This window comes from Anabas testudineus, chromosome 12 (assembly GCF_900324465.2).
Source record: "Anabas testudineus chromosome 12, fAnaTes1.2, whole genome shotgun sequence".
NCBI lineage: Eukaryota > Metazoa > Chordata > Actinopteri > Anabantiformes > Anabantidae > Anabas > Anabas testudineus.
The window spans coordinates 8,940,932-8,967,483 of record NC_046621.1 but is presented as its reverse complement, the minus strand read 5'-3'; the positions used below and the strand labels follow the sequence as shown (position 1 = coordinate 8,967,483).

Here is a 26,552-nt window from a genome sequence, read left to right as displayed (position 1 = left end):
GGCGGTATAGGGGCATCTGGAGCGCAGGGGTCACATCGCTCACATCAAAGGAGGCTGGGGAGTCTAGGTCAGTGTGTTTGGCCATAGGGTGGTGGAGAGAGCGGAGGGGTTGTTGGAGGGATCAGGAACTGGATCGCGGGGAGTAAAGGAGATGAAGAGGCAGAGGGATGGGTAGAGACAGTGAAAGACAAATAGGAGAGAAAACAAAAGGCTGTGAGGGTCAAGTAATAGGGGGAAGGGAAATGGACAAGGATTTGTAACTTTGTAATATCCTGTAAACACTTTAGTTTCATATGTCAAGTCAAGTCAAGCCAGACTTAACTGTGCAACCCAGTATGACAGATCAACAATCTGTACAGCACATGATCCCATCCATCACCAGCATAACAATAAAACCTTAAATAGGGAAGTGATTGAGGAAACCACCGGAAAAAACAAGAAGAAGAAGATTTCAGTGCAAATTTGTGCGGTGACAGAGATATTTTAGCTATTTGTGTTCCAATCTCCAGCTGGATGTAGACCTCTTTGTTGTAAGAGGTGCAAATGAATCTAATAGACTAGACAGAGTTGTGTTTAAACTGCTGGCACATTAAATTTAGTCTGTTGCAGCAGTGAAAGGCACCAGGATCATGGCATCATCACTGTCCAGGCAGGTAAAATGTCCTGCTGTATGTCTTGTCACTATCCTGCATCGGTAAAACCAGGGCAGCACAGTGGTGTAGTGGTTAGCATTGTCGCCTCACAGCACGAGGTGTTCGAGTCCTCGTGTTGGCAGGTGTTTTTCTGTGTCTACACAGGTTCTCTTCAGGTTCTTCGGCTTCCTCCCACCGTTTAAAAACATGCATGTTTCAATGGTCACTCTAAATTACCCAGAGGTGTGGCTATGAGTGGTTGGATGGGTAAAACAGTAGAGAGAATGAATCACTGCTGATTAGTGTTGTAATGGGTGTACAATATGAAAAAAATCTTTGGCTTTTAAAATTACCTTCTGGATTTTTGGCACCTACGTTAGTGCCACACTGGCTGAGTCATTGCTGGCTTATCAAACACATGACTGTGGCAAAATAAAAATACTCCTGAGGTTTTCTACACTTTCCAAATGACGTTATGACAATCAGAAAAAACACTTTCTCCTTGTTCTCCTACTCTTTTCTCCTTTTCCAGCAATCGTACATATGAAAAATGCTGTTAGGTGCTGTGCAATGCATCAGTTTGACTACTGAGCCAAAATTTGTTCACATATCCACTGCTGTTGGGGGCTTGAGAGACACTGTGTCTGCAAAAGTGGAATGTCTAACATAAACCATGTAACACAATAAGCGAGGTAATATTAGCTGTGGAATTGGATAACTGGTTTTACACAAAAGTCTGTGTGATGTAAATTTTGTTCACAGTAAACAATGGACATATAGAAGAATTTAGAGGTCAAACAGAAATGAGTAGAAGGAGCAGACAGTACAACACTTTGATTAGTCTATACTTCAATACATGACACCGTTGTTGATGATCATTGAGGATGATACGTGTCATAAATGTTGCACAATTTATGACCCAAATCAGTTCTTACACTATGGAATTAAAATCTAACCCTTCCACTATGGAACGTGTAAAAAAAGACCTAGCTCCTACTGAATGCCCAGAAACACTAAAAGACTTATCATGAGCATGCTCCGCTCAGTTAAAAAAGTAAAAATGAAAATGAAATGAAAAATGTGTCATTTGTCCCACCCAGACAGATGGAACAAAAATAAAATGAGATCTCCGTCCATGCCAACGCAGGAAACGAGGCCCGGTCTGCCAAAATAGTTAAGATCACCTAAGAGAAGTATAGTAGCCTGTACGTGCAGAAGAATTCAGCAAGAACACACGGAAGCACAATGTGTTAATGTTTTAAATTTATTGCATGTATTCTGTTATGTACATGTTTATTTACAAAGTTATCCATTTGTTTCAGTCTTATTTAGATACCCTTTAACAGCCGTCTAGTGATCTCCTGTTTTCCGTAGAAGTATGATTAGAAAATCCTATAAACAATCATAAAAAACAGGCTATAAAAAAAGAAATGGGTCCATCTATCTTTGATACATGCAAAAGACAGTTGATTTACATAGATGAAAAATAAATACTATTGACAAATAACCTTCTATCGACTACAAGTATTTAGAAATTAGCCTTTGTCTACATGTAAAACATTACCTTCAACATTATACTCATTAATATGTTGATAATGAACTCATCGTGTGTGTCAAGTAAATTTTTTTTTCAACTTTACATTGTAAGTGGTGTAACTGCTGCTTCACATATTGATTTATTGTGTTTGTCATTGAAGTGCCATTTTGAGGATTAGTCATTATTGAGGGCACAGTCACTGATGTATAACATAAAAACTGCATGAAACGCATTCTTAGATCCAACAAGCTCGTGCAACTCTCTGAAATTACAATGTAATACTGCAATTGTGTAGTTTGTCTCTGCAGATCAAAATAAGATATGGATAATCCAGAGCAACAGTTATTTCCCAACAATCACCTAAATTTCATTATGCTGAAAGTTATTCTCAAGCAACACATGTGCACACTGCGTGGACTGTGTCCAGGCTGTGGCAACATGGCCAAGTGCCAAGCAATGATGCACCTTTAAACGCCAGGTGGTTTGCTAGAATCAGAGACAGAAGGCAGTAATGCAGAGAGTAATTATACCCATGGTTTCTTCCAAGAAATATGTGACACGTTATAAAAGGTTGGAGGGTTGAAAATTTCTCATATTGTCCTGGAAATGTCACTAATGGCATGAAAAACTAATTTTATTTATAGAGCGCATAGGTATATTTTTAGTGCTAAAACCACACTGTAAATTTGTTTTGTAATTTATCTCACTTTCACATTCCTGCTGCCTCCTCTGGTATGATAAAAATAGTTTGATTAAGCTTTCTGTGGTTTGGAAAACCAGAAAACGGGGAGATTTAATTTATTTTCTCAAGCTCTGCTTTCTGTCAGTTAAATTAAAAGCTGTAAAAAAAAAGCCACTCAACATTATTCAATCACACAATAATGCTTTAATTAAAGTATTAATAGTGTTAACCCTAAACACAGGGAGGGATTGAAATTACTGACCAGTTTCTTCAAGAATGATATATAAAATCCAGGCATTATTACTTTTATTGCCGCCATTCTGACCAGATTTTCCTCAGTGTCTACGGTGCATGACTAACAACCTCTCAGTTTGCAGGGAGCACTGTGCTCCGAACTAACCAGTGAAACCAAAGTCAGACTGGAACTGTGACCATCACATGATGTCCGTCACACTGTCAAGCGTCTAATTGTTATATAGCTGTGACTGAATGATTACGACATTTAAAGCCACATTATTTTGGCCCCTTGGGGCGAAGAGGAACTCCAGCAACAACGTGACAAACCCACAGCCCTGACATATTATCACCTTATAAAGTTGTAACGTGTTAGCAACTCATTGCCTAGTCACCGCGGTAGTGCTTCTGACCGCCTGATGGCTTGAGGTCTAACTCACTTTAACATTCATTAGTAATTTAATTAATTGTTTATATAAAAAAGGGATTAGTGGACAGATATATTGAAAATTAATGACGGAGCTTATTAACTGTAAATAAACTTTCAGCCTTTTGTTTCAATGAGTGCAATGCAACCTGCAAACTGATTAACTTAGTCTCCAAGTTAAAAACTTGTATTCTTTAATGTGTTGTCATCATCTCCATTGTTGCATTTTCATTAATCTTACTGTGTGTGATTAATTGTCCGACTGTTGAACATCTGCCCCGAAATATCTGCTCATGACTAAATTCTTGAAGTGGTGTCCTGCTTGTGATTTCTGCTGCGTTGTATCTCTTTCAAGGCATCACGATTACATTTTCGTCAGCAACGGGAGACAAAGAGCCACAACAAAAGGTTCCCATGTGCCTATTCATTTTTTTTTTTTACTTATAGCAATTTCACTACAAAGTAAATTGTTAACTACAAAAACTTAAAAGAAAATGAGAACTCAGGCGAATGTCACAGATGACAAATGTCCTTTTTTTATACAAATTTGGGATATGAATACAAATTTAGAGAAAAATGGTGAAAACATATTCCCTTGTCTTTGAAAAGCTGACATCCAAAAAACATGGTTGCATGGAGACACCATCAACCTACGGACTGCTGGCAAGGCCACTAAAGTTTTTTTCTTCTTCTGATCAGCGTGTACAGTACATTTCCACTGTGGTCTCTTTGTCCACACTTGAGAAGTCTTTGTGTGAGTTTAGGTCCGACTCCTCTCTGTTCATGTCCATGTTATTTTCTTAATACATTTTTATAAGTGCATATGCTATCACAACAAGTTAAGTGATAAGATGCTTGCTCTCCTAGTCAACACCATCTTACGAATATCCAGCGCTGTCACTGATCTCATTAAGATGAACAGCTACACATTCTCTGATAATATAAATATAAATTCATCATACCCTGCCTTAATTTGGTCCTTTCTTGATTATTACTTTTAATATTTGAATTTGCGAGGGCAAAGAAAAAGCTCCTTTAGCTGTTATCGTTCCACTCTGGCATGATGCTGATACTATGAACAGTGTGGTACTGGTGTGGCGATAGTGTACGTGGGATGCCGTGTGTATAGAGGTACTCGTTTCCCTGTAGGCTGGCTGTTGGGGACTGGATCCCAGCTCCAGGACTGCACTGGCGACCCAGAGTCTGGTGGGTCATGGAGCTCTGGTACATGGATGCGTGGTGGCCGTCACCCAGCTGTGGAGAGGCGTGGCCTCCCACCCCGCCAAGTCTGGACACCAGAGACCCTGAGGTGAAGTGAGCCGAGAAGTGCTGGTAGGGCAGCCGCTCCATTGGCTGCATGGTAGTGACGGAGCAACTCCCATAGGGTGAGACACTGGCCCAGGTGTTGCAGCTGATGTCCTCCAAACTGGGAACAGGCTCAGCGCCCTGTGAGGCGCTGGCATACATGCAGGCCTGACGCTGGCTAGATTCACTGCGGTAGGGCCCGCTGGTCAGGCTGAGGCTCTGGGCGTAGCCTGCAGACCGGTAGTAATGATCCTCCTCGCTGGACGAGCTCTCCAGAAAGGCTTTCTTATAGCTGTGCTCACCTGAGTGACAGTCATCTTCGACTGCAGGCAGAAGCAGAGTGAGTGTTACTCCACCTTTAACTTTCACTCATGCAACTTTAAACCATTTTTAAAATAATACAATATTATCTTCTGATGCTTCTTAATACACCTGAACCAACAATTCATTTCTACTACTTTACTACAAACGCAATGCTTAGTGTATGTGCACAAATTGTATCTAATGTTATTCATTATAGTCCATGTGTGCTGTTTCACTTAGCATAGTTTGTATAAAATCTAGATGAAGCTGGTGAGTGTTCTCCCATGCTAAATAAAACTTGTTATATTCCAATGCTGACAGATTCCAGCCCTTTAACGGTCACTACCACATCTCCTACCTTTCCTCTTGATGCAGTGGTACTCCTGGCTGTGCTCGTGCGGCAGGGGGTAGGAGCCCGACTGAGGCAGCATGTCCTGTGAGGTGCTTGTGACCCCGTTCTCACACTGGGAGTACTGGGAGCTCAGGGTGCTGGGGGTGCCCATGCCCTGAACCTCCCCACTGAATGGGCTCTGGCTGGAGCCCACTCTCTGTCGCACTGTACTGCGAGGCACTACTGGATACTCCTTTGTGCTACACACAAACACAGTTACAGTTGTTAGTGATTATGTGGAATTTACAAGTTATATTTTATTATAAGGATAATTAAAAACCGAGTTTGATGCAGAAACAACAAAATGAGCACTTTAATTTCTAAAATCTTCTCTCAACAACATTTCAGTGGAGTGTAACCCCCAGAACACACAGGACACACACAGAGACAGACTGCTGAAAACGCTAGCATGTATTCCACTCCTATTAATCTACATAATCCATCAATACATCACTTTGCTACTTTCGGTTCTTTGATTTCGGGGATGGCTTCAGTTGAAGCAGTGACCTGGTTTTGCAATAAGCTCTCCCTTCAAAAGTGTAACCAAGAGCAGACGCGCATAGTTTACTGTACTCTGCAGGATTGGACAATGGCATTTAAGATTGATAGTGTGGTTTGGACTCTCACCAAGCTCAATGTATTTGCAAGTTCTGATAGGTGAAATGCATTTCACTCAAAACGCTGCATTATCTTGCGGAACACACCTACTTAGAGAAACTTTAAGTTAATGTGCGACTGATACAATCAGCCCTACAATATTTAAAAACTAGCTAAAAGTACAGGTTTGTTTTTTTTCTCTGCAGCATTAACCGTGACATAAATCTAAAAAGAGCAGTTAAAAAGACTTTTGTTTTGTGGCTCAGTATAAAGGTTATGGAAAAGGCAGGATTTTAGCACCTTGTGGAGAAGCCAAACAGCTTTTCCACTTTCGTATGATTTGGGATTACTTATTTGAATACAGACATCGGTTGCCTTAGGGGGAGTGGGTGGGCTGTGAGTTTCAAAACCAGATTTTCTCCTTTGAAAAAGTGTTTTCCATGCAGAATGAACGCATGCTCCATCCCTCATCTGGACTGAATAATAGAGAGAGAGCAATGTGGCTGTGTACTGCCTTGGCTGCTGGACCAAGTGATACCACCAGTTCAACACAAAAGCATGCACACACACCGTAATACACACACACACACACACACACACACACACACACACACACACACACACACACACACACACACACACACACACACACACACACATACACACAGCAGACACATAAGCAGTTGGAACATCCTGGTAGAAAGAGCTGTGCGGAAGGGAGATGTTGCAGTCGAGTTTCAGAGGTTCTGCCAGATCAGCCATAAAAGTCTCCAGCATGAAAACTGGCTGTAGATCAAGAACTACACTTACATCACTGAAAATAACACTCACTTGCATTTGGGTGATTGAAAGATTAAAAGTGGGGCTTGTTAAGTGACAGTGCAATCAGGAAGTCAGTAATCCCTGCCTAATTACAGTGACATTTATCTACTCATTCAACACAGTTCAGTTGGTGTCAGCGTTTCCATGTATCCGAACTCCTGGTCCGTTAAAGACATAGATGACTGTAGATATGCAGGTGCTTCAAAAATGAGAAAAGACACATTTTAAAAAATGTCTACCTTTGCATTCTCGACATCCGGTGCAGTTCCATGTCATCACTGCCACGAAAGCCTTTTGCAAATGGATTGTTTTCAATCTTCAGCTGAGTTATCTGAAACAGGAATCACATTTGACAGTAGTAACACAGACTATATTGTGCAATAAAAGCTGTTTGCTGCGCTGGTTATGTAGCATTTCAAAAGGTTGTATGAGCCCAGTTAAAATGAAAACACACAGTCCAAAATAGCAGCTTTTTAAATGCAGCATTTCAGTAAATACTATGCTCTCACAAAAGATAACTACTCTTCAGACTGAGGTTTCCCTGATGACAGTATTACAGCTTGTTTTTGTACAGCTGAGTTTCGAAGTTTTCTTGGATGCTTTTTTATTGCTTTAAAGTTCCCCTAAGAGAATGAAATAATAGATCACATTTTTAAAAACGTTAAATGCTTTTGGGGGATTCAGAGCTAAACAATTCAACAAAAGCACGTCTCAGAAAGACGATATATTTCCTTCACATAATTTATAACGTTACGTTTGACAGTCTCAGACCTAACAACGGTTGGCGCATTGACAGAGACAAATAAATATTAAAAACCTGACTTTATATTGTGATAAATATGATTTATAAACATCAAACGAAAGAAGGATTTATTTCTGAAAACCACCATAAAATGGTAAGTTAATCTCAAACAGGTTAAAGTCAATCCGGGGATATCCCTCTCATGAGCAGTGGTTTCTGGCAGGTAATTAGTTGGCAGCTCGTGTGTGCTCCCAGCTTTCTGACAAGACTGGAGGTTTGTCTGCATGCTGGCTGACACTTTCACCAAACCTTGTAAAATCTCTTGTGTGACACTCCACTAGCTTCTTGTTAATGCACGCAGCCTGGCAACGCGCTGCATACCGTTTCATCTTTTTAAAAGTTGGGAATAAAAAGTCCTGTTGCCCTCTCTTTACCCTCCGCATGTGTTCCAAGCAGAAATACAACAAGACAAATAATTACCCATTCCAAAGTGATCGCCTAAGTTCAGTTTACAGAAAAGCAAATTAATATATTTTGCAAAACAAACAAGAGTTCCCCTAGTGACTGGGCTCAAGGGTTGGAAATAATGAGAGCACAGAATATGAATACTGTTAAAAATAATTTGGGAGTAGAACTGGACAAAATTCATTCACAACTTGAAAGACGGCACAGTTTTACTAGACTATGTCCAAACTACGCTTATTAAAACCACTGAGCCTCATGTGAACACATTTCCAGATGCTTTAAACAGTCAGAATAAGATTTACTCAAGATAAACGAAATATAATAGAGTTCTTAACGGTGTTCAACCTTTTTGGATTTTGACAGTTCTGAAAAGATACAACTTCACAAAAATGCTTTAATTACCTCTAGTGAGGGGAAAGACTGGAAACCAGACACTTTGACCAGTTTCATTAGCTGAGGCTCTAACAGGTGAATTGGACACATGCCTGCAGCACATGCACATTACTTTGGCAGATGTTAGGCTGTTTGATTGGACAGTTGTGGTAGAAACGCCTGGAAATCAGAAATGCTTGTTTTTCTGCAGGTCTGGAAAGCCCCAATAATTAGCCCCGGGTTACGATCTCAGCCCCCAATAACATGTTTGAAAATAATGAATGGTTTCTACAGAATGTCGGTCGTTTGTGCTTCCTGTTCCCAGAAGAGAGCGGACTTCGGATTGGCTGCAGGGACATTATGAGCTTTCGCCCCTTTCTCCCATATTCCCCAAACTAAAAACATATAGGGCTGCGTGGTTAAATGACGTTAAACAGACGCTGTTTACAGATATCTGCATTCCCAAGAATTTTTTTTTTTTTTTTTTTTTTTTTTGCACCAGAAATGTGGACAGAGTAAATATTGAGTTTTATTTCTGCTCCTTTCCCCAGAGCTTAACACGCAAACGAACTAAAGTTATAAACAACTGAGGGTGCACGGTCCCAAGATGTCAGATAGATTTAACTCTAACATAACGAACAAATAATTAATTTACTATTCATAAACTTTACTGTTCGTTACACGGCTGAGTGCACGAAACTCAAAAAGCAAGAATCTAAAGATTTAGTTAAAGATTTATATTAAATATGTTTTGCATCATTATGCACAGGATTATTTATAATTCTAACCATATTGTCCATTTTTATTATTTAACCGAATTAAACCAAACTTGGAGTTTTATGCTGTTGCGCGTCTGCCACAAAACGAAAAGACATAAAGACAGTTATGAATAAAGTTTTACGAATCTTAGTTCAGATAATCTAGTAATATACTAATAACTTTAATGTAACTTGAGCCGTTTTTGTCTCTGTGAACTCACTAAAACAGTATCTCAACCAAACAAAGACACAAACCTCCAAGTGTTAACTACATAAATAACGAATTATTATATCTATTATATTTAAATGGAACATAATCACCCAAATTATTGTTATATATTATATTTAGTTGTTTTTGTGTCAGGTAGTCTAAGTCACGCCAGAGGTTTATCTGTAGCTTGTCTCCCTCTACAAAGCGCTGTGGCCTGTAACTTGGAAACAGTCTCTTGAGGTCAGACGTCGTCTAGTCGGGTATCTGAAGTTTTTCCCTCATCTGTCAGTGGCTCAATGTGATAGAGATTTTCAGCTGACAGTGACAAGGCTTTCCTTCAGCTTCACTCAAAACTTTTCGCCTTTCATTTTTTTTTGTCTCCAGCACATCCGCAGAAAATGGGTTAAACGGAGTCTTGCGCTAGTGACATTATTTATACTTTCGTTTAATTTGAAAAGCACCAATACATTGATCTGGATTATGGCAAAAAATAAATGAAACGCGCAGTAGCTTCTATAATTCTGCGTTCATCCTCTTGTCCAACATTTTTCACAACGCATTCACATTTGAAGTAGCACATTTAATAATATTGCAAAACTAAAAAAGAAAGAAAAGAAAGCTCTTACCTTATGGTTCTGATAAGATGTGACCGCAATGAAAGCTGTCTCGGGGAAGACGTGAGTGCAGAATGCCGTGTTCTTGGAGCCAAAGCCGTTGTTCTCATCCGCCTTCACAATGTGGATCCTCGGTTGATACTTGTGCATCGAGTTTAGGATGATCTGGATGAAAGGAGACGTGAGGTCCAGCGTTAGAAACCCGCATATTGTCACAGTAAAATGTGTTATAAGAATAACACACACTGCGTCCTTTGGTTTGAGTGTGATAATGTAAAGCACAGCGCTTAAATCATACACCGATCAAACATCATCATTGTATTTTTACATGTTTGAAAGTCATGCCCATGTAAAAGATTTTAAGACGTGAGATATAGAGGGTACGTGTTGGTGTAAAGCCTCGGTTTGCATGTATTCATAAATAAAATCATAAATAAAATCAATACATTTTGCATGAAGTCATACTGTAGAGCAAAAACACCCAGAAAAAAATGCTTAACTATACTTTATTTGGGGTTGACCCAAGGTAAAACTTTTATTGCACCAAAAAATTGTCATAAAAGTTTTATTGTTTCATTAATATTTCAAATAAATTTCGACGGTCTGCATTTTTATTTTGTTTTTTTAAATCCACTCTTGAACCTTTCAGTTCATTTAAAGAAGCTGACTAATTCTTGTCAGACTGAAAACTGAAATAAAACTCATCACTAATTTACCACTACATTACAAATAATACACTACTGTTGCCATGGTAACAGAGCAGATTAGATGAGTAAAATAATAAATTGACCTCTTGGGCATGTGGCCCCTCTTGTCGCCCCTCTAACCTGAAGAACCTTGTTCTTGCTATCAGCGGCTAGCTCGGCTACATGGAGACTGGGCTGAACTTGAGCCTTGAACTTCTCCGCTGTGCATCTCTCATCTTTGGGCTTTAAAATGAATTGTCTGGATGCACCAGGGAGGCACGGTCTTTAGCTGTGAGCAAATAATTGTTTTCATTTTCATCTTACATTTAAAGATTAAAAACGTCTCCTAACTCCCCCTCCCTCCTTTTTTTTTTTTCACACCCACTACCCCCACCCTCTGCTGTCCCATAGGCATTCCTCCTATCTGTTATCTTAAAGCTTGTTTTTGTACCTGCCTTTCACTGCCAGCATGAGAAAAGACAAGGGATTGCCCTGACCTCCTGTCCCTGCGGGGGCATCCTGTAGTATAACCTCAGGTCCTTTCTTAGTCAAATGACTTACGCTTGACTAATAGTCAATGATTATTACTTTCTATTTGAACTTGATAAGGTTTGTAGTGCAATAAATGTATGTTTTTATTTTGCTATTGGCAGAAACAGAGTAAGTGTGTCTCTGTTGTCTGCCATGCTTCTTATAGATACCAGATTAATCATGCAGGATGATCAGGAACAGGATTTGCTTAGATAAGCAGCTCGATGCTTTGCAGATGGGAAATCTGTCTTTGCAAATGTTACAATCTACAATAAATGAAACTATTTGCAGGAAGTGTTTAGTGCTGCATATTTGGATCTGAGATGAAAATAGTTAAACTTGAAACAGAGTCGCAAACAAAGGAAAAACAAATGTCACATGTGTATTCTGGCTAACTTTAGTTTTAATTTCCTATTGTCAATGTGCTGTGTGGATGTATTTAACAACTATAATGCAACACACATATAACACACAAACCATATGAACACACTGCAGAGATAAACTAGGTATAGAAAACGCCTGTGTTCATTACTGGCTTATTAGAGGTCTGCAGAGATACATCGATGATCTGGACAAACCCATCAGGGCCAACACACCATTCACCACAGTATGGCCACACTAAAGCTAAAAATGTCTACCACTGAAACACACCGGAAGCTACGTGCAAATCCTAAACTATACTTTTAACTCTGGGAAAATGGTATGGTCTGGTGGCTGTGGGTTTGCAAAGTCCAGTATGTGTGTGGAAGAAGGGGTTGTGGGGGTAGGGGTGTAACTGTAGACCACCCACTGGGGGCCCAGCACACGCCTCGTCTCTCTGGCCCAGCCGCTGCCCTGACTGGGTCCCTGTATATCTGTTCCCCCCCCAGCCTCTGGATGATAGTATTTAATGATAGTGAGGGATCACTTTGGGTCTCGCGCCGCTGCCCTCTGCTTTCAAGTTTCACCACATCAGAGAGTTTCCCCGAGCCCTGGGATTAGCAGGCTTTGTACAACATCATCTATTGCTCATCGCACACTGCCATTCAAATATAAACAGTGCGATCCTCACACTCCACCCACCTCACCAAAACATGTGTGGGAAGACATGGAGACGAGTGCAGGAGCAAATTAAGAGGGGAGAAGAAGGACACAGGGAAATATTCTTTGAGTTGAGGGGAGATCAATGTAAAAACTGTAGTGGTCGAAAAATCTGAGACAAAAATACAAGATTCAAATAGGAGACCAGAGTAGCACAGTGGGCGAAGTAGTCAGATCCTTTACTTTATACTTCAAAACTAGCAATACCACAATATCAAGTTCTGCATCAAGTATTAACAGTTAAGTACTCATTAAGGGAGAGTGATCCACAGTGTTATGTTTTATGTATTATACAATTGGAGGTATAAGCAGCACTTGGACACACTTTTACATAGCTATACTAAGAGAAACACATGATATTATGATCACCTATGTTGTAAATACAAGTACAAAATTAAAAGTAAAAACTAAAGTAGAGATGTTAAAAAAGTACAATATTTTTATATGTAATGGAATAAAATAAAAACCTAAAGAGGCTTAAAATACTACAATAGATAATACAGAGCTCAAAACAATAGTTGAGTAAATGTACTTCACTACTTTCTACAACTGTTCTTACATATTTAAAAACTTTTTAAATTTTATTAACTAGACTGAAATGCATGCAGTAAAATAAAATATACGGAGATCGGAGATACCTTTATGAAATACTGTATAACACTGCCAGTGACTATCAGATGTAACACATTACGTTAAATAGAACTAACCCTATAGTGTCGTGTTGTGCAGAGATACTATATGATGTCTGCCCACTGAACCCACTCTGCCTCAAAATCTCATAAAAATGAAAGTAGCAAAACAAAAACTGCACCATTTACAACTCATGCCTTCCTTTCTTATCTTTCCTCCAGACATATTGGCTTTAGCAAATTTTTAGAGGACAGGATTGTTCTTCGACCTGCCAAAATATTATTCATTTGATTAAAAAAAAGTTTAGTTTAGACAATTAACTGAATACAAACACTCAGGCCTCCTCGGTTCTCTCCTCTCACAGTTCAGCTCTGCTCAGTTCACTGCCTTTGTCTAATTACCAGACATTTGTAGAAAAACAACCACTTCAGGCCCTTCCTGAATTGGTTCACTCTACAGTAGAAATGTCTTATTGTCTAAAGTCTCACTGCTGGTAATTATAAATCATCTACAAGTTATTTCAACCAGCTGGAGCAACAAGTTGATGGAGAATATTTCTGGCCAGCCACTAATGTTTCATTTATGAATCCCAGGGTGCTGTCTCCCAGCACGAAAGAGGGTGGGCCAGGAACCACTGCAACTAATCAAAAATGCACTTTAACCCAAAATTTACAACACTGCTCACATTCTGACTCAGTCCTACTTTGATTTCAGCAGCAGGGTTTTGGTGAGGCTACAACCACCATAGGTGCCATGTGGATACATGGTGGCTTGTGTGTGTATGTGGATGTGTTTTTACATTTTTTGTTTTGATTAATTGTCACCGAAGCAGCATGCAAGTGGTTTTAAAAATACTTTATAGAATGTAAGCAATTGTTAATCTGGATTAATTGCAATATATTTTAAATTAAATCACTATAAGCATTATTATTCTTACGTAAATACATAGTTTCTTAACCCTGTTGAAGCTTATTATTATTGAAGCTCTAACATTAGCAGAACACCTTTAAAAAATCCAACTGAGTCCACTCGCTTCTGTTAAAAACAGGGCTGCTATTGATGTGCCTTTTGCCAAGCTCATAACTGCTTTTCCTTTAACAACTGGGCCTATTAGTAAGAAAACTAATTGTGTGTCTATCCCGTTTCTACAGCAAGACATCTAATTAGGCCTCAGTGTGCCCATCAACTCCAAACTGTATTAAACCTGCCTCCAACAGGCACATTTGTAGCATGGAAACATGTTAATGAAGTAAGAGATGTTTGTGTTTTCTGTTTTGGGCAAGACAGGAATCACAAAGGCCTGAGGCCAGAGAGTGAGTTCGGAATAATGAGGAGTTAAAGTTTGGAAAATAGGGACCATGCAGTCTCTCATTGGTGAGGGGAAGAGGGAGGTGGTGGGTGGAGATGAAATTGGCTCTTTCCTCTTTGCTAAAAAGTGCCCAACTGCTGCCCTTTACTTATGAAAGCTGACTTCCAGGAGGTCTGCAGCTTTAATACATCTAGGGTTGCTTTAATAAACCTGAGAGAAAAAAGTACCAAAGAGATTTGGTATAAAAAACCATCCACATTGGCATGATGAATGAAGTCTAAACTGAAATGACTCTGTATTATAATAAGTGTAAAATAAATGTACTTTGCTGGGTGTTTGGTCAATTAGCTACTAGATTTCCACAGTTTGTGCTGCAAAACCATTTCTAAGAAATACAGAAAACATGAGTTCTCTATAAGATTGAAGTCGTTACCTTTTATAAAATGTAAGCATACATATACAAATCGATTTTATTCTAATATCATTTTTGGAAGATAAATGATAAAGATGTATCTTTGCTTTGGATAAAGTTTTTCCTTTGCAACATCAGCAATTCAACTTCAACAAAACTCCACCAACTTCCTGAAAGTTGCAGAGACGGCACAACCGATTTGTTGAAAATAAATAAATAAATAAAGAATACAATTAAACCCAGAATGCAGCAGAACTGATTAACAAAGCTCTTTGTCTAATTTGATTTTAGCACAGAAGGTACCGATTTGAGCAGAACGCAAATAAACAACTTTATGGCGCAGCCCAAACTTTATGAGGTCAGTGAGTTTATTTTTAGCGCCTGATGCTGGAGAAGCGCAGAAAAGTTCGGTGTGTTTGAGTTTTTAAAATACGTGTTCATTAACAGACAGTATTAATGGTGCCTAATCATACAAAATGAACAGGCCTGCAGTTCCTGTATGAGATGGGCTGTTGATTTCTGAATGATTAAGTATAAACTCTAAGGTGCTTTTACAGTGACGATAATAATACTAATAATACTGATACTACTACTACTATTACAAATAATAATAATAATAATAATAATAATAATAATAATAATAATAATAATAATAATACTATACTTTCACATTTAAAAACCTGTTTTTAAATGTATTTATTTGTTTAGTGTGTCTTTATACCACTGTCTATCTTTTTATAGGTTTCTGGATTTTTTTTTTAAGTGCATAAACAATAAAATAAAAATAAAGAAAAGACAAACAAGCAACAACAAAAATCTACTAGTCACGGATCAGCTGTAAAAATAGCACACTGTGATGTAAAGGATGATCATGAGGCCTCCAGTCTAGATTCAGAAACGCCACCGAGCAACACGTCCAGCGGAAAACTTGTCCTGGACTTAAACCGGTGAACACCAGGTTCTAACACTCACAGAGACACACATCAGTGGTTTCATAATATAGATGATAGGCCTAGGCACCTACGTGTCCGAACGGATCCAGGTGGTTGTTGGTCAGCTTCAGCTTCTGGAAGGACACCAGTTGCCTCATCCAGTGCGCTCCCGTGGCCGGAGAGTCCGGGTGAACGTAGAGCCTCCCCGGCATGGCGGGCTCTGCCTTCCCGGTCACAGACCTGAATCACAGCAACACAGTCCCACTGTAACACCTTACAGACACCCAAATGTCGGCTCCACTACAGTACAACTACACAGCCACTTTACAGAATGTTAATTAGAGCACATGTGTCATGTGTTCGCATGGGTTATTCTGCCATTATGTTAGAAATTACGCAAAAAGAATGTGTGGATTGAATTAAAATGATCAAAAATAAATATTAAAATTAACAAACGTTTTGTAATAGAACAGTGTAATCACCCTGTAAACAGTTTAAGGTTGCACAGTATGTGTTTATTAGGATGTTCACTTACTTTAAGCATTAAGCATTTTAAAAAACAATAATGATTATTAAATTTAACTACGGTGCCATCGTGTATAATACTTAAATATATTATGCTCTATAATAAGAGGTTTGGATTGTCAGTCACAGGCGATCTGGTACACACTGTTTTCCAGCACTATCCAGGACACGCTTGGCATATTATTATCCTTTTTTTAAGCATCTCCTCATTGAAAGGCGCTGATCCAAACAAGACATTCCTGACCAAGGTTAGCGAGCTCGAAATGACACTAAACAAATATGTGTATGTGCCGCTGTGAAAGCAGCCCCTTGTTGCAGTTCACAAACAGGCTGGTACAGCTGTAGGAAGAGTCATTAAACATTCATCCAACACCGAAAAGTCAGCTCCGGCAGAAACGTTTCTCCCTGCTGACTACATTTCTTGGCAATGATTAGAAAACACACAGTTCATAATTCTCGGGGAATGAATATGTTCACTTCCGATTCTCGTCCATCAGGACATCTATACAAAATTTCCTCTTGGAGTAAATTCCAAAGAGACTAACTGCGACCCCCGAAACAATGACCCTCAGTATTATGAAATTCCATGTGCGTAAAAACCAAGTTTAGGTTTATTCTGCAATGAAAAGTCGTTTTAGTTTACATACCATTTATTGTCGGCAAACTTGTATCGATGGTCGTCTGCAGGAACAACATCCATCAGCAGAATATATTTCGTTTTAGGGTTTAGTCCCGTGACTTTCACTTTGAAGCTGGGAAACATTCGTCTGTAGAGGATAAAAGACTGTTTACAGCGCTACTGCTGCTGCTGCTGCAATTTTAGCAAGTGTAGAAATAGAAGAAGAAACACAGAAGAAATCCAAATCTTAAAATATTACAAAGTGGTTCCAGACATTTAGTGAATTCTACAAAACCGTGAAGCAAACAAATGTGTGTGTTTTTTTTAGAAATCAGAACTAAAGGATAGCACAGCCAGCTCACGGTGGTTTAACATCTCAGATAAATGTCTATATTTGGTTTGGAGAGACTATTTTCAGGCCAGTGCGTTAGTTCTGAGTGAGACCTGCGTATTATGAAACGCTTATCCACTGTGGTCCAGATCTGTGCAGTATATCATTTGGATATTTGGTAGCTGTCAGACTGGACAAAACACATAATGTGCGTAGGTCTAAGGAGTCTCGCGAGTCTAGGGGAAGGGCTGGAAACCGAGGATGGATGCTGTGTTAAATCATTTCACGCCAAAAACAGAAGTGAAATGACTGGCAGGAATATAATAGAGACTTTGTGCAGCTGTGAGACAGCGACTGCCTTCGTCCTTCGCCGGAGAGCACAACGAATCGTGGCTGTGTGTGTTCAATTATTAATATGCATAATCTTTAATACACGCGACTCACAGGTCGTTTAACACACGAGCAGACACCAGCGGTCGTGCTGCATGTGCAGCAAACGCAAGTTCACACTCGGCCCGTGGCGCGCATGTTTTGATTGGATTCAGTCAGGAGGCGACGGCGGAGCTGACAGCGAGACACATGTTCAGTCTCCACATAACATGTTGCAATGCAAACGTGTCGCACGCAGTGTCTGCATACAATTACGCACACACACACACACACACACACACAATGCAAGAGCAGCGGAAACAGATACTGCGAGTGGCAGAACACATGCTCCTTAAATGCCTTTAGACGCAGATAATAAAGAAATGTTGATTAGATCTGCAGTAGTTTCGCACCAGAGGACAACTTCGTCCATTTGCTCTCTTTGAGACTGGTTGGCCTATGGTGTTGCATTTCCCAGCAGGGCCACCCAGACTAAAATATAGGCTACACACTCGCTGCGTTACTGAGCGCTAAAGCGTCCACCAGATGCTCCGTGTTTTCTCTGTGGCTCCTCCAAGTGTATTTTTCAAAAATCCCCACGCAAGAAAAAATTCCAGTGCGGCCCCATAGTCTCCATTTCATTTCAAATAGCAAGTGGATCCGCGTTAACAAGCAGACACACAGTCAATAACAACCCCCTGTTTTGATTTATTCTCATCAGGTATAATAATGAGAACTATTTTTTCCTAATTTGGCATCTTACCTTCCAGCTTTGGTGATGATCATCTCTGTCCCCACCTCGTGAAACTTCATCCACAGTTCCCTCTCATGCAGGTAGACTTTTATTCCCTCCATCCCCTTCAAAACACAACGTTTTAGTTTCTCATAGCATTAAAAAAAAAACAAGGGCCCTACATAAACGCACTAGTTTCACGTGGTTTTCTGAGTTGGTCAAATAGTTGCCTGTTAAAAAAAAAAAACATCTGTTTTCAGACGGGTGAAGATGAAGTTAGATAATAATGAAAGACAGCGGTTTAACGTTGTTAAAAAAAAACACAAGTCTGTCCATATAAATCTAAACAAATGCAGAAGTTTGCAGCTTAGCCCCAGTGTGAGCATTTAGAAACTTAAGACGGGACCACATTCAGCCTTCAACCTGTTGAGCTTTGTCACACACACACTCACACACACTCATGTCCTCCTGAAGAGTGGATCAGACACGTAAGTCTCCTGTTTAGTCATGAAACACAAGCGAAAATGCTTTGAAACGTTTGAATTGTTTAACTTCTCTTCGTTTCTTGAAGCATCTCAGAGGCAAAATAAGCTTTGGCTCTGACTAAATACTGGATTTAAAAAAGTTATTCATAGAAAAGTTGGGAACCCGGTAGCATTGCCCTCTCATTAAAAGACATTTTCTTTTCTTGTTTTAGGATATTTGTGAATATTTCAACCAAACATAAACAACGCAGCACTCTCTGCTTTAAAGCTACTGGGAGCTAGTGGCTGTGGCACCGCCGCAGTGAAAGTGAGGCCTACACACTGACTGATACTGACCTGCTGGATGTAAGTCGTCTGAGATGATGGGGATTTGTTTGAGGTCCCGTTCTGTTTCTCTGATTTATTATCGTTCTGTACTTCCCTTGATTCCGAGCCGCCAGGAGAGTTTTGGAGGCCAAAAGTCTCCTCTTGGTCCGCCATGACCGGAGCTTCGGAAAATATCGTCCCAGCTGGAAGATCCAAGAAGAAACGTCAGTGCGTGGGACAGCACGGCGGGATGAACATATTGACACACTGTTTGCTGCTAGGTGAGCAAAAGTTTCCTAATGTAATTACTACAGCTCAGTGATGTGATGATTACAAATCTAAATGCAACAGCAAAGCATAACATTAGAATTTAAAATCGAAGCCTTTCAGAGTAAAAGCACAATAACTTGAACCTAAACGGTTTAAATAAACTGAAGTTGTAGTAGATGGTGTGATGTACGTCTGTCACAAAATGACCTATTTTGGGATATTAATACAGAGATTGGAATTAGAAAACATCACAACTACGATGACTTATTTTTGGGGTAAGGAAGCTGCAGATTGAAACAGGCCTCTCGCTTTTAGGAAATACTATTTCCCCCAAAAACAAAACGGCACAAGCTTTATTGTTAAATCTCTACATGTCCAGAACAGAATGAAACACACTGAAGCCTCCTGAAAACCAATCCTCTACACTCAGTCGGTGTCACCTCTGCAGAGAGCAGAGATTCCTGCAACACAGAGTAAACTGCGATGTGAACCGCTAGAAATTGCAGCAGCAACGCAAACACGTCGCCGGGTCGGATCAGGATCAGGATCAGCTTACCTAAAAACAAAACCACGTCGTGGCACAACAGAACAACGCCGTCTCGCCTTGAAATGCTCTATGGCCCGTCCCCAAATCAGATAATCCAGACGTTTATCTCGACAAAGCTGCACAAAGTCTCCATGGATCCTCTTTCCTATCACAATTAGTCCCGGTTTCCTGCGACTGTGGAGATCCTCGCGAAGCTCGGTGACAGCTACGAGGAGCTCCTCGGTGCCTTTTTGTGCATTTTTGAAGCTGGAGACCTTTTTGTGAGCCGACCCCGTTGATAGCACCTTAGCAGTAGGCAGCAGCCGAGTCCCAGAGGAGCGGGTCCGTCACCTCCTTCTTCCCTCCTCTCTCTCCCAGTCTCTGCCTTGTCAATCCTACGTCTCCCCCCTCTCTCTCTCTCTCTCTCCCTCTCTCTCTCGCACGCACTCCCTCTCCAACCCACCACTGCGCATCAATGACCAACCGTGCGAAGCGGAAGCTGAGCCCACGACGTAGATCTGGTGGGGGTGTGTGGGTGATGGGGGGGGGGCAGCAAGTGCAGCAATAGCATTGGTTTATACCCCAAATAATAATTCCTTCCAGGTCCCCACCCCAGGTCATCTGATTTTCCGCTCTAAACCTCTCTATAATCCCAGTCTGTTAGAAGGAATCCATTTGATATTTGCTACTTCAAGCGCCATTACGCGCAACCCTTTCCTCTCCAAAGTCGTACCCTCCAAACAATGTGGGGATCCGTTTTATTAACATCTCCATCTCAGTTTGAAATGGTATACTTAACTCTGATCAACTGAAAGATTATGACTCATTGATTAAACCACCATGTGTTTGCATCTAGTTCTGTTATTGGCCGTGCAATTAACATCACCAATTAGCCGATCGTTCGCTCAGCGTCTCTTTGAATGTTGTCTTGTACTATCCCTGTATTTCCCCGCAGAACAGGGTACAGAACAGAATATGGTGCCGAGGAGGAGGCTAATAAGAAGCAAGTAAATGGGAATTGAAAGTATTTTCCTATTAGCTGTTCAAGAATGTGGGTTCACATAGATTTAATCTGCGTAACGCAAAACGTTTCTCACAACACTGGACTTCAGGTTCTGGTAGGAAAGGATCAAAACATGTGTAGAACCACTTTTACACTGTCAGTGATTCGTCATACACTCTCCAGAAAGCGTACGTTTCTGACCTTATGGTGTTAGGGCAAAGAGATACCAAACAACACGCTGCAAAAAAATAGCCACTTATTGCAAATGTTGCGTCCATGTTGGAAAAGTAGAGCAGGAAACATGTTCGGACTGTGAGCTCACTGGACATTTTACTTACAAACGTCTCCAGTGTGTTTTCTTAAACTGTACTTAAGAGTCTATATCCACGTGGAAATAGCAGCAATAGTCTGAACCCAGGCCATAAGTCATTTTTTGCAGTGTGCTTCTGATTTGCATTTAGGCTGTTATCTCATTACGCAGACGCCCACAGAGTGATTTCCCCAGCAGCGGTGTGATACAGAGACAGCAAGCTGCATGTTTGTTCATTAATAATTTATCAGTTTACGCTTTTTCATTAGATGTCACCGGACTCAACTTGGACTAACCCGGAATATTATTATAAATATATATATATTACAAATCAAGCCAATTGTTGTGTTACAGGCGACTGAGCGTGTTGCAGTTAAAATTACGCATTTTCCGGTTTTGTGTTTTAAGTAGTTTTGGTAAAAATCTCCAGAATCGATTCCTCCGTGCATGAAAATAATGTTGAGGATGCAGCCTCTGCATATGTCATAGCTTTTGTCCATCAACCTCCTCTTGGAGAAAATGTGCACTCTGCACATTGACTAGAAATTGTAATTAATAATTTGAGGTTTTCAAAACTGGTTCTCTGGAAAAACCCCTTTTTGAAGATGAGCGTTAGTTTGTGATCACCAGTGTGTTGATCTATTAGTTTCTTTTCAAACAAACTAATGACAAAATAAAGAAAAAACGAAAGAGTTGATGAAAGAAAACGAACCTGAAAGACCCTTGTACAAAGAACGTGCAGAGTTTGGGAGGAATAGGAAACTTTGCCTTCACACAGGCGCGCAGCTGCGTGACACAGCCCTCTAAATGCTTCTCACTGTCTGTGTTACAAACAGCTCTGCAGAACTCGCTCAAGGCCACAGAGCACTCTTATAGAGCACTCATTTTGTTTTTAGAGTGCAAACTCCTGGAACACACATTTATTGGCCTAATTGACCGCCGCTGTAATCGTTTTACAGCGTTGTGGAATAAAGATAATCTCCAACTGATACACTTATTAATACAGATAGAGGGAAAGGTCTGGATGTGTTGGGCTCTGACCCGTGTTTTCACAAATTTAAAACCTCAGTCTGACGCTGTTAGGTCATTATAATGTAAAGCTCAGTACAAAGATTGGTCTCCACACAGCCCATCAGTTGGACATCATTATGAGCTCTATCCTGCACAGGCCTCCTCTCTTTCCTTTTTTTTTTTACTGCTCCACACACCAGTTAGTGTAAAAACACATTTTATTTATCTAATTGAGTTGTTGGTGGACGAATAATAGCTAAATACGAAAGGAAAGCGTGCGCTCACTGGCTTTCATTAAGAAACTGAACAGGCTTCAATGGTGAACCTCATTAAAGAGGAAATGACCCCGTGCAAATTGATCGAAAGCCTAATGAGCTGCAGGGAAAGAAAAGAAAAGAAAAGAAAAACTCAGCTGCACTAACACAATGGTTTGAGCATTTTAAACAGTAAAAGGCAACTCTCGCAAACAGATGACGTGGACAACGAGGTGCAGGATGAAAGCTCCACTCAGACTATAATTAACTTGCTGCCACAACAGTGCGTCATAATAAAAAAAGAAAAAGAAAAAGGAAAACAGCTTCACTAAATTAAACCAAAATTAAACGCGACTAAATCTAATAATTTGGGTAAATAAACAACAAAGCAAAATTGGAAATAATCAAACAAGTCACAGCAAATAAACAGAAGATTTATGAAGTTTTTGCCTTTGTCAAGTTAATTAGTTTTTTACTCTACAAGAGTAAAGATTCCGCCTCGCACATTATTTAAAACAGCATATGCATGTTATATAATATTAAACAGACTGGATACTTTAGTTACACAATAAATAAAATAAACGGAGCAAAAGCAGCGCGCGTTTGACTGAAAATGGTCTAAACTACATCGGCTGTGCGTAGTTTGAGTTGGTTCAAATTATGGAGCAGTGTCACAAATAAGCTATTTATTGTTATGGTTGTATAGATATTTATATAGATATTTAAGACTTGAAGCACAAAACGCTTTGTGAAGACACGTTTTTAATAAGACGTGTAAAAATACCGTCACTAGAATTTAAAACGCAACTTTCATTGCTGGTTAAAATAGGAGTTTGAAATTGAACCATAAGGTCCGTTTCAAATATTATTAGTGCGTCAATGTATGTCGGTTATTTGGAAAATAAATTAAGGGACAATGTCCGTATTTGCATATCATAAACATACGTTTGACCATGTTTGGTGAAATGCCTCAGTTTGACTCCATAATTCCAAAATCCAATTTAATCTTGTCTAAACTATTTAACGAACGAACTTCAATTGTACCTAATAAAACATACTTATAATAAAATCCTTTGAAATTCCACATTTGGTAAAGCTGTGAAGTTAAACAGAAAATAAAATAAAATTAAAACTAAACACTTGTTTCATGAAACTACAGAGGTCCACGACTTCACTGGAAAATAACGTTGCAGCAAGAGACACAATTTAAACAGACGCATACAAACATTACATAGCTTATAGCACAATATTCTATCATATAAACAGCTTATCATGCTCACACAAATGAGAAAATGAACGAAAACTCCCACCTCACACATACTGAATATTGTTTTCATCATTTTCTCGGCATTAAAGCCGTGTCAAAACCCTCTTGCAGCTAAGGTTGAGTATGACCACTTTATTATGTAGCTGTGTAACTGTGAGTGGAAAACAAAACATATGAGAGTGAATGACAGAACAAACCAGTGGATTCTTAATTCTTAATCAGATTATCTCAAAAACTGCTCCAGGTACACTGTAAAACTCTGGCATTAATTCTTGCATGTGAGCTGGTTACTTATCTACTTTAAATTATCTAAAGGAGGGATGAACACAGGATTTAGTAAACAGTGTACTGGCCAGCGACACTTAAACAGCCTCTTCAAGTCTGCAGAATTAAAAATAAGGTAATATTAAGCCCATTTATCTTGCATCTTATATGTTAAAAAATAATCCTAGTTGCCAGTGATCACATGACAACATGCACATGACACAAAAAACTGAATGATGCTAGGCTGAAGCATCAGGTGAACAAACACTGAATGCAGGACTTGAAGTGAGCGACTGTAGTTGTGATTGTATAATGAATGTTTTGCTGAATGGTGTCCAAGTGTACACACACACACACACACACACACACAGGTTACAGCGTGCGCCCTACCTCCTGGCTGTCCAGCGCTATTGAGTGTGTGGTCTGATGTTACCGCTTGTTTAGAGCCGTTTAAATTCTGGTGAGACTTGAGCAGACAGGCAGGTGAAAGCGCTGCTGTGGCTAACCACCAGTCCGGCCAGGACTCCCGAATCAGGAATAGAAGTCTGCCCACATGTGCTGCACCAAAGACCAAAGGTTTGTGGCTGAAAAACCCATCCACAGAAACTGAACCAGACAAGAGGGCAAAACAAAAGCTGCAGAGGTTGCACATTTTTAAGCTAAGTCTTTACCAGAGGGAACTGTGACAGAACCCTAACCTGATAAAATAAGTATGAATGTGATGTTACTGTACCCACTTATGCCTTTTCAGGTTAAGCTATCATATTAACACTCAACCCTCATCACACAAATATGCAGTTCTTTCCTGCCTGTAATGTGTTTTCATTAGAGTTCCACACATTTAATAGGCCAAACACAATTTATGAGCATTTTCTGAAGAATAAACAAAGTAATATTGTGACTCATGCGAGTGTGGATGAAGTTCTTATGGACACACAGCACTTAGCTGTTTGTGTATTCAGCACAACACTCTGCTGTCAAATGAGCAGACAAATGTTACTAGATGATATAAGCAGCTAAATTCTCGTCTGCAGACAGTGCCCTCAAAGTCCAACAATACCCTGATCTAACATAGATCCAATCAGTAGGCAGCAGAAAACAAAATATTATTTGAAATGATTATATTATTATTATAGGAAGTGACAGCATTACACGGTTTAACTGTAAAGACTGGAAGTGCAAAGCTGCTTATTGTGACAGTAACTTTAAAAGCTAAAGACATCAGACACCACGACAACTCTGCAGGTTTGGTTATTAGAATAACTGGAACATAACGTATACTGATTGATGCCTCATTTGTTGGTGAGTGTGCACACCCCCACTCACCCACCACCATCCTCCTCTGTCTTTCAGTTTCTCAGTTTAAAGACGGAGAGTTATAAACTCCCTCCTAATCCAGTATGGTTTCACCCTCCTCGGTCACACATGGGCCTGTGGTCTGCCCTCCACCGAGATACTTTGGCTGCCGCTTTGTTTCCCCCCACCCTCAGCCTCAACCTTGTGTGTGTGAGTAACCCTTGTTCCACTAGAAAAGGCAGTGATAAACTATCTGGGCGTCCATGGCAATGCAGTGCCTAGAGGTAAATTGTGTGTATGCAGACACACACACACACACACACACACACACGGCCGTGTACTGAGCTCTACTTTCACAACCGGAGCAGGGCTGTTGGCTCAGGGGTGGTGGTGGTAGTGGTGGGCTTGGGGCTGACACGTTTCTGCTAACAATCACATCACACACACAGGGACCCACATTCCAACTTCCTGATCAACTCCCCTCCCCTCCACCCACCTCCCCACCTCTCTGTTTCCCTGGGATACCTCTACAGTCGTCCTCCTCCCCCCACAGGTCGTGTTGGAATCGTGCAGCCGTGATATTGACTTCAGTGGCGAATGGTCCGTGTTTAGAGAAGCAGAATTATTCACTTTATTTTTACATAAATGTTAAGTAACAAAAACAAAAACTTACATTTCAGGAAACATTTCTTTATTCAGTCTGATCAGGACTTCTCAAAACAGCTCTAATCCAGGATAAAGTTTTACCTCATTAGAGAATCCAATGATTAAAATTAAAGACACATCTGGATCTGGTTCACATTGTAGTCTAAGTTTATGTGAAGAATAAATGAGTGGAGGTGGTTTATAAGGCATCTCATGTCATGTACTCTGCCGCCCTCTAGTGAATTTATAAAAACTGTTCACCAACAGCACCAGACCCACAGACAGTGTTGACTAACAAACCCAAACAAAAAAAAACAATGAGCATAGAGCATCCTGAATATGAATGTATTTTTTCATTGTAGTTCGGTGACTAATGTCCCTCACAAAATCCTGCAACTACATTGAATTACCTCTCGCAATTCAGTACACTTTTCTATCTTCGTGAATATTCCTCTAAAGAAAAATATATAAAAAAACAACATAAAATGTAGTAGTTGGTAGCTATGGTAACTATAAAAGAGTTTATTTGTGTTTGTGTAAATGTTCAGTCACAGAAACTTGTAAGTTTATTCATGATACAGCATTTGTTGTAACTTTATTATGCCAAAAACATAATGCAGTATGCAGTGTGGCGTTTCATATTGTATTCGTTGGCAATGTGAATGC

At 39.9% G+C, this 26,552-nt stretch overlaps 1 protein-coding gene across 2 annotated transcripts; it reads right to left on the bottom strand.

Annotated features, from left to right (window-relative positions):
• Positions 1–4,252: 4,252 nt before the first annotated feature.
• On the bottom strand, positions 4,253–19,214 carry tbx5a (T-box transcription factor 5a). Of its 2 annotated transcripts, none has more exons than XM_026355908.1 (8): positions 19,053–19,214; positions 18,280–18,374; positions 16,845–16,964; positions 15,765–15,912; positions 10,105–10,257; positions 7,170–7,261; positions 5,479–5,711; positions 4,253–5,140 (listed from the first exon to the last, which is right to left on the bottom strand). In XM_026355908.1, the coding sequence occupies exons 1-8, from the start codon at positions 19,212–19,214 to the stop codon at positions 4,548–4,550; spliced, it is 1,596 nt and encodes a 531-aa protein (XP_026211693.1). In that variant the 3' UTR covers positions 4,253–4,547. The 2 variants fall into 2 exon arrangements, with proteins under 2 accessions (XP_026211693.1, XP_026211692.1); XM_026355907.1 differs by having other exon boundaries at positions 19,071–19,214.
• Positions 19,215–26,552: the final 7,338 nt, after the last annotated feature.

Excerpts from the sequence above, each read along its gene's own strand:
- tbx5a (XM_026355908.1), bottom strand. The coding sequence starts at position 19,214 with ATGGCGGACCAAGAGGAGACTTTTGGCCTCCAAAACTCTCCTGGCGGC. Across the intron at positions 16,965-18,279 it reads ATCATCACCAAAGCTGGAAG|ACGAATGTTTCCCAGCTTCA; the intron begins GTAAGATGCCAA and ends TATCCTCTACAG. Across the intron at positions 5,141-5,478 it reads CCACTGCATCAAGAGGAAAG|TCGAAGATGACTGTCACTCA; the intron begins GTAGGAGATGTG and ends TTCTGCCTGCAG.